The sequence below is a fragment of the Anabrus simplex genome, chromosome 14 (assembly GCF_040414725.1).
Source record: "Anabrus simplex isolate iqAnaSimp1 chromosome 14, ASM4041472v1, whole genome shotgun sequence".
Taxonomy (NCBI): domain Eukaryota; kingdom Metazoa; phylum Arthropoda; class Insecta; order Orthoptera; family Tettigoniidae; genus Anabrus; species Anabrus simplex.
In genome coordinates this window covers 76,146,787-76,156,067 of record NC_090278.1, presented here as the reverse complement: position 1 = coordinate 76,156,067, position 9,281 = coordinate 76,146,787, and the positions used below count along the sequence as shown (strand labels likewise).

Genomic DNA, 9,281 nt, shown 5'->3' with positions numbered 1-9,281 from the left:
TCTCTGCTTCTCTCTCCCCCCTCCCTCCCAAGCACAACGGTTACTAACCGGACCTTACCAATCCAGACAAACGGACTTTTCGCTGGTCTGATTGTCTGAAACATGACGATGCATACGTCAATTTAGCACTTACACACCGGTTTTTTAATGTAGGATTCACTGTTCCTATTGTTAGGCAATTCGGTGTGTAAGTTATTTTCTTAAGAGAATTATATTTTCAATCATTTCAATCTCTTTGTCTCGGTGAATATTTATTTATTCCATGCTCTATCCAATTTTAACGGACATTGCGGGACGTCGTGTGGTCTAAAATTAGTGAATATTTGCGTGTGGTCTTCTGTTCTACTAACATGGTTATTTTAGTTGTGACAAGACTATAGAATAATACTTTGAAACATGTTCCGTACTAAGAAGGACGTTGACCGTCATGCACAAGATGTGCATCGGAAAGTCAAAAGTGAGACAGAGGTAAGCCGCCATTCTCTTTATGGCGTAATATTTAGAACGAAATATTGATTTTTACTATTATAGATCAAAGATAGGAGGGATTTGTGTGTATCTGTGAGGCGTCAGCATTGGTTTCGAGTCCCCTGAACTTTATGACAGTATTCACTTTCTGTATCCTATGTATGTGTGATTATGCCGGTATCTCGGCGGCGGGAAATTTTCGCATTCTTCTAGATAAATATTGTGACGGATTAAATATTTTGTATAATGTGGAAAAAATGGTATATAGAATGCTCATAAAGCTCGTTCGATAGGTATTTAATAAATCTTACTCTTTCTTATGTTTGCTTAAGATCTTGCGCAGTAATATTTGAGAATTGGACCTTTCTTCTTAGCGTTGGCTAAAATTAAATGATGTATTTTAAGATTCGCGACGATGCCAGATGTGATGTGTCAGTTTTTGCTAGTGACATCTTCTTCAGACACAATTAGTGGAATTTTGTATTTTTACTAATACATTCTAGAATCTGACGCAAGTGTCTGTGCTAGGGGTCAATGTCACTGTCCAAACATTTTACATCAAAAATATTAGTCATTTTCTTTTATCTGTTGTCGAAACTATAAATGCGGATTTCATTTGTTATAAGGTTTATATTTGGCCGATTTTGAAAGGATATTCCAATATTCCAATATTTCTTTAATTCATTTTATCACTGTAGGCCTTTATATTGGTTAGAAATTTGGAACATGACACTTGGGACTTGAATAACACAATATGACAGTTGATGACAGATGATAGAAATATTTTTCTATGTTTCTAATTTTGTATTTCATACATCTGAAAAAGTCAGAAATTCGTTTCATAGAATTGAGTGTAATTCGACTAACCTGATACCTTGACCTTAAGTTGCAACTTTTTTATTTTTAAAATTTTTTTTTTACTCTTGGTGGATTTCACTGAAATTGTATGTATTAGGTACCGTAGTGAAAGTGATGAGGTTAACTGAAATACTCGGAGGTCCCAAGGAATAGCAGTAGAAGTTAAATGTACCGAGCGAGTTAGCCGTGTGGTTCGGGCCGTACAGCTGTGAGATTGCATCTGAGGTTGGCAACCCTGAAGTTGTTTTCGTGTGGTTTGCCATTTCCCTGCCAGGCAAATGCTGAGATTATACCTTAATGCCACGGCTGCTGTCTTCCCATTCCTAGCTCTTTCCTATACCATCATCACCATAAATCCTGTCTGTATTGGTATGATGCAAAGCCAATTGTTTGGAAATAATAATTTTAAAAAAGTGTTCAGTGTGGCTGCCAGGGACCCACTCACCAGTCCCCACAAGTATATTTACTTTCATAATTTAATTTAGCACATGCCATTCTCCATTGCTCAAGCATGCACTAGCATTTCCATTGGCTGTGATATAATCTAATATGATGTTATTACCAGCAATCAAGACAAAAACATTCAGTCACCAGCCTGCACACAATAATGCAACTAAATGCAATCTGTAACGAAACAATGTATGATACAGAACAATAAGGTAAAAGTTCCGTACTCGGTGTGCGAAAGTGAGGTTAGATCCAAACTGGCACGATTCGGACATCACATAACTCTCGGCATGCTTTCTAACTTATGCATTCTTAGTGACAAGACCATTGGCTGGATTGGTTAGGTCTAGGGGTTATGTGAAAGAATCGGATCACGAAATGTCACTGTAATATTTGGGTTATGTAGCCCAAAGGCATCCACGAAATGTCACTGTAATATATTTGTCCCAAATGGAACATAATAATTGCTTTTACACAAATAGTCTAAAATCTGCGATAAATGAAGAAATTATACGAAATATTTTATTTGTGGAGAATATTTATACATACTTTCACTACGTTAAGACTACTTTTGGTGCTACGTCGTATGTGTTTTGTTTGTCTAATACTTTCGTGTGTGATGTCTGCACTGATTGAAGTTCTTTGGTTTTGTGTTATTGTTTTTCTTATTACAAACCATCACTGTCATTTTTGTTCTGTATTGAAAACATCACTGTCACTTAGTTTACAAAAGGAGTATATTTATCACCCCACCTATTCATTACAATTAATACCACGTTATGTGGTTAAAGAAACATAGAAATTCTAAATTTTAAGAGGACATGTTTTGCCCTTCTTTTATTGGGCATCATCAGCCTTATTTAATCTTAAAACAAGCATTGTTTAGAGGACATTGACATTTATAATTTATTTATAGAAACTGAACTGTGATTTCTTAAGGTAATAACATTAAGGAATAGTAGTTATAAAATATGATGTTGAGACATAACATATTCAACACATGTTAAAATCATTGTAAACAAATTTAAAATCTTTGTCCAAAAGAAAATTTGTCATATAGAATTCTAAAAGCAGATGTCTGACACGGAAATGGATTCTCTTCATAAGAAAATTCAAGCATATACTTGCTTTGGGCAGTTGTCAACACAAGTTTCCAATAGACTAAAATGGTTGAAACATTGAGGTTGAATTTTGTTTATTTTTTGCGAACAGGAGGCAAAAAACATTGGCCAGGAGAAAAGGCGAATGTTTTAAATTATCTTAAGTTAATTGATCCAAAAATTATCATAATATAACCAATGCAAAAAGGCGATGTGCTGGTTGAAGCTGCTTTTGAGACGAGTATATCAGAGTGTATGACAGGTATGTTTGACTGTCTCGTGAAAGTGTAGTCCCTCTATAAGATGTAGAACACCGAGGAAAAGAATGTGGTTATATCATTCGCCATAACTATGTCTATCTTTATATTAGCAGCGTTGGTCTGTCTAATTTGATAGAACACATCTTAAGATACCTAGGAGTTATGCAGTTGGTTTTTGAGGGAACTGTAGGTGGTAAGCACGGTAGCGGTAGACCAAAGTGTGAATATGACGAGCAGATGTAAGATGCAATAGTTACGTCGAAATGAAGAGGTTAGCACAGGATAGGGTGACATGGGATAATAGTTACGTTGAAATGAAAAGGTTAGCACAGGATAAGGTGACATGGGATAATAGTTACGTCGAAATGAAAAGGTTAGCACAGGATAGGGTGACATGGGATGCTGCATCAAACCAATCTATGGACTGTTGATTCAGTAAACATCCTAATCTATCCATTTGTCTTGTCCAGACTATATCCAGACCTATGATCTTTTCTCCTTTTCATTCTTAGATGTTGGCAACTCCTGTTTAATAAAGGGATATCTGAGCTGTGTGATGTTGGATCTGTCACTTATATTTTGGGAAGGGTCAACAGGAGCTTTTCTTCCATTGGTGAAACTTGTAAAGATTCATCTGTAGGGTTGCTAAAGTTAGGTTAAAGATCCAATATTGTGCAGGTCAGACGATGTCATAATACGGTGAACATTGTCTGTTTTTTGAGTGTGGACAGAAGGTGAATTAGACCTGCATGTCAAGCAAAGGAGGGGTAGCTCACCTGCCGCGAAGCCTGTAGATCTCTTATGCTCTAGTGCACGAACCTTCATTACCCTTATCAGCGTTGAAGATCCTTCCTAAACCTTGTTTAAATGAAACTGCAGAGCATCATTCCTGATTATTATTTAAATCCCTGAGTATTGGTTAAACAGTCAAGTTCGATTGGTTACCAAATATAAACCATGATTAGCAGAGAAGGTAAAAAGGCTGCCAGGTTCGGAGATGATTTTGAAGATGAACTGTTATATCTGGAATATCTGGAACAGAATGGAAATGGGCACAAACGTATAATAATGAAGAGGGGTGATCCTTTTGTAGAACTTAGTGATAGGAAATATATGGAAAGGTTTTGCTTATCTATAAAAAGATATTTCTTCCAGAAACAATGCAAAATAATTTACAATTTCCAACGCAGAGAAATCATCCTGTTTCTGCTATGAAGACTGCTTCACTATATTGAGGTATTACATCACTCGTTCCTTTAACAGTTGTAGATGATACTATTAATGTACACAGAACAGCAGCAGCTCGGATTATACACGACGCAATGTTATATCTTCTACAATTATGCCGCAATATCGGTTTCAAAATCCGAAAAATTGGACTAACTTTTTCTCTTTTGTTCTTCCATGTTTCTAATAAGTACTGGCAGCAAAGACTATCTGGTGGTTGTGCACTGCAACACAGGCATTCAACCAATCCCGACCTGCCGTTCATACCGATTTACATAGACCGCAATCTCGAAATCTAGTTGCCAACTATATTGTGTATATCCTAAAAATCGAAACATGACTGAATCTCAAACAAGGGTGGTGCATATGGCCAATAGTTTTCCAGACAAGACCATTGGTATGCTTTAGTTAGGTTAGGTCTGGCTAGTGACAAACGATTGGTCACAAGAAATAAATCCCTCTATTAAGCTGTGACTGACCAAAAGTCAAATTGCATTTGGTCTGTAGTTACTGTAAACACATCGAGGATTGAGGCGTTGCGTGTCGCTCATGGCATAACAGTTTTAAGCTGGGTGTATTTTTGTTATTCTCACCAAATTGTGCAGCCCTGTCATGAGGTAATATGGACTTTATCAGGGACAGTAATAAATTTCCCTTCCACACAGCTGGTCAATAGAATCACAGGTGATTGCATTTACATTGTCTGTTGTCATTTTTGTATATAAGTAAGAATAGTTCAAGGGGTGGAATGATGAGTTCCTTTCCCCCTGTTGATGGGAGTCGTAGAATAACACCCACGGTATCCCCTGCCTGTCATAAGAGGCGACTAAAAGGGACCCCAGGGGTCTAAAAACTTGAGAGCGTGGGTTGGCATCCACGGGGCCCTTAGCTGAGTCCTGGCATTGCTTCCAGTTAGTTGTGCCAGGCTCCTCACTTTCATGTATCCTATCCAACGTCCCTTGGTCAACTCTTGTTCTGATCTGACCCCGACGGTATTAGGACTCCAGGCCTAGGGAGTCTTTAGTTTTCATGACCTTCGTGGCCCTTTCTTTGGCGAATACCTTTGTTTTTGGATGTGTCAGATCCCTTCCTTTCTTCCCCTCTGATTAGTGTTACATAGAGGATGTTTGCCCAGTTGTACTTCCTCTTAAAACAACCACCACCACCACAACTGGTGGATCTGTGTTGATGTGAGGTAAAGTCAGTTGTAAAAAAAAAATCCTTGAAAATAGTCCTCAAGTGAGCTAGTATAATGGTATTTAGTTGTGGCAGTATTCTGATCTACCCCTCGGAACTTGAAAATCTGGGACAGGGCCGTGTGGAGCTGTTACACTGGCTTGTACCCACATCTGCAGTATGTTTCCAAAGTGAAGAGCTAGGTGATAGACTACTTAAGGTAAAGGAAGTTGGCTAAATGCTGCCCATAGGGTTGCTGAGACACCAATGTGGTGTTCCAGGGTTAAACCTATAAATAATTATAGGCTATTGTACAACTTACACTACGCTGAACTGTAAACAATGCTATAATTGTGAGATAATACTATAAATAACAATATGAACAAAAACAAATTACTGAAGAAAATGCAAAATATCGCAAACTGCGCCGAATACCATACACGTCAAGTAAGATAGCTTAAATACATGAATATACACAATATAGTTGGCAACTAGATTTCGAGATTGCGGTCTATGTAAATCGGTATGAACGGCAGGTCGGGATTGGTTGAATGCCTGTGTTGCAGTGCACAACCACCAGATAGTCAAACTCGGCCTAACCATCAATTTAGAAGCTATAATGTTCAGAGTATAGGCTTATATGTAGCCTACAATTTGATATATTGGTCAGCTTTTTATCTGTCTGTTCAAAAGTTTTAAGGAAAACACATTTGTAAAATTGACAATTTTGTAAACTTGTGCGTTTTTATGAAACGCAAAATTGTCAAAGTGTAAACCTGACACTGACAATTTACTGACACCTGTAAAATTGTAGGCCTAACTTTTATGAATTAGGGTCCTGGAGGTGAATTAATATTTGATTGCACGAAACCTTAGCTGCTTAGTTTCATAAGTGCAGCGTGTGGGAGGAGGGGGAGAAGTTCACGTCGTTAGATGCTACACAATTGTTCACGTCGGTTCCTCGTAATTATAAGTGTATTGCGGGGTAAGATCTCGGTGAGCAGCACAGCAGTAGTTACCCTCTCCACTACCTTCCTTTACCTCCTTTCCTCTCTAAGCTCATTGATTGTAAACATTTTCACAATTAGAATGTTGGCGGGCAAAGTAGGAGAGGTGGTGGTGGTATACAATTTCTGATTGCTAGATTGCTTGCCAAAAGCCTGGATTCAAGTCCATTTGATTTGTCCATCAGATGGGAACGTAAAGCTTTCAGCAGACCCCATGGTGTTTGATAGGAGTAGGCAACGTGCTGATGCCGGGTTTCACCCTCTCCCTGCCTCATCCCGCATCCTGATGCACAGTCAGCCCATGGGTGTCAAATAGAAAGACCTACACCTGGCGAGCCAAATATATTCTGGGCATGGCATCGAAACAACTTCCGCCTGCCACCTCGGGTAGTTCGCTACCCAAGTCTTTAACTTTTCATTCTCTGAGGGGGGGGGGGCAACCCCTTGGGAACAGGCGCAGCGACTAAGTTTGGGTTCCAGCTTCCTTAGGTTCCTGGTTGCTACCAGAACCGATGGGCAGGATTTCAACCTGGTTAAATCCATCTTTTTCAGTCGCTATATCGAAGGTGTATATGGTGAACTTGAGGACCTGAAGAAAATGAGCAATGGTGGTTTGCTTATGAAGACGAGCACTGCGCTCCAAGCCGATCAATTAAGTGCGACCACTTCGGCGACATCCCCGTCAAAGTGAAAGAGCACAAAACATTGAATCTGGTTCGTGGAGTTATATTCCACCGTGATCTCGTCCTGAACACTGACGAATTGATGGAAGACATGAAGCACCGTGCCGTGACGCACGTCCGGCGTATCACACGCAATGTCAACGGTGAAGACGTTGCCATGAGTGCATTCATAGTCTCCTTCAAATTGTCAGTGTTGCCCGAGAAAGTCAAGGTAACAACCTATTGTTGCGATGTGAGGCCGTACATCCTGCCTCCTATGCGATGCTATCAATGCCAGAGATTCGGACACATGGTATCTCGTTGTTTGAATCAGTCAGTGTGTGGTACATGTGGTAAAGTAGCTCACGGCGCGGAGGAGTGCACACCTCCGTACAAGTGCACTAACTGCTCTGGTCTTCTCCTCAGGATCATACCTGCCCGACCTATCTGAGCGAGAAGAAGATCCAGGAGATCAAGACCCTGGATGGTCTTTCCTACCAGGAAGCGCACCGTAAGTTTAATTCTCTGAATGCACCGGCCAAGACACTAGACTTCAGCTTGATAGCACAGTCCCTGCCAGGTTCCTCATTTTCAACAGGAACACCTTTTCAGAAGATAGCTGTGTTCAAGACGGCAGTTGCTCCTGCGAGCAACGCTGCAAAAAGAACGAGCTCGAGTGCGGGTCCATCCCGGCCTTCGACCACCAATATACCTCTGCCGGCTAGGAAACCTACGCCGGCACAGAAGGGGAAGAAGACGTCTCCTTCCCCTACGAGGTCGGCGAAAGCCTCGCCTAAGCCGGCGGAGGCGGCATCGTCGACCAGGGCTGGGAAACCACCTCCCAGCCCATCTAAACAAGAATCAACGGTGGGAAAGAAGAGCGACCTTACCAGGTGTTCTTCCACTTCTCCTACGAATGGGGCTTCACGCCCTCCACCTGGAGGGCCTGATTCTATGCCAGCGGGTCTTCCTTCTAGAAGACCTGCGCGCTCCCCTTGTAAGAGGAAACCCCACCCCCGGACAAAGGCGAAGAAATTGAAGGCATGCTTCACCTCGTCTAGTGGTGGGGAGATACATGTGGAGCATGAATCTCCATCTTCGGATGGGGATGCGAGTGTAGGTTAGGTTAGGTGGCATTACGCTGCTCCTTACCTAAACCACCACACTTACAATATGGCACTGTTACAATGGAATTGTAACAATTATGATAGGCATCTTGCTGAGCTGCGCCAGCTCATTAGAGAGTATTCGGCGAGTATAGTCTGTATTCAGGAAACAAATTTCCAACCAGGTCATCAGACGTATTGAGAAATTTTCAACTACACTCGACAGAACGTCATTATGCTCACCGGCCTTCCGGTGGCGTTGGCATTTTTGTCAGTTCTGATACCTACAGCGAGGAGGTTCCAATAAGAATCCCTCTGGAGGCCGTAGCTGTTCGCGTTCCGCTGCCTGTCATAACAACAGTGTGTAATGTTTATCTTCCACCCGGCCAGTTTCTTAAAATCAATGTCACTGATCCTATCGATCAGCTTCCTCCTCCCTTCCTCTTGTTGGGCTACTTTAACGCCCATCACCCCATTTGGGGCTCTGAGACGCCTTGCCCCCGGGGAAGAGAGCTGGAAACATTAGTAACGGAACTGGACTTGTGTATTTTGAATACAGGGGAACCAACACACTTCAGTGTACGGCACACATTCTCGCATAGACATAAGTCTATGCAGCCGAGCGTTGGTTCCGCAGTTTCGGTGGAACACACGCGACGATCTTTGTGACAGTGACCATTTTCCCATCATTCTTACTTTGCTGAACCAAAAATCTGTTGAGGCTCCTCGATGGATTCTTAAACATGCCGATTGGCCACAGTACACATCACTAGCCGTCTTTAACGGCGATATCCGGCGGACCGTTGACGAGGAACTAACATATATCACCCTAGTTATTCTTGCTGCTGCTGAGGAGTCCATTCCGTTCTTCTCGAGGACTCCTCGCCAAAAACTCGTTCCTTGGTGGAACGATGAAATAGCAGCAGCCATCAAAGAACGCAATCGCGCTCATAAACATTACCGTAGACAG

At 41.4% G+C, this 9,281-nt stretch overlaps 1 protein-coding gene across 1 annotated transcript in view; it reads left to right on the top strand.

The window, feature by feature from the left end:
• Positions 1 to 334: 334 nt before the first annotated feature.
• Nup358 (Nucleoporin 358kD) overlaps positions 335 to 9,281 on the top strand; it is a 343,965-nt gene continuing 335,018 nt past the window's right edge. Inside the window, exon 1 of the mRNA XM_067157834.2 lies at positions 335 to 468. Within this exon, the coding sequence (XP_067013935.2) occupies positions 397 to 468 (72 nt within the window). The 5' untranslated portion in view covers positions 335 to 396. The remainder of the gene's footprint in view (positions 469 to 9,281) is intronic.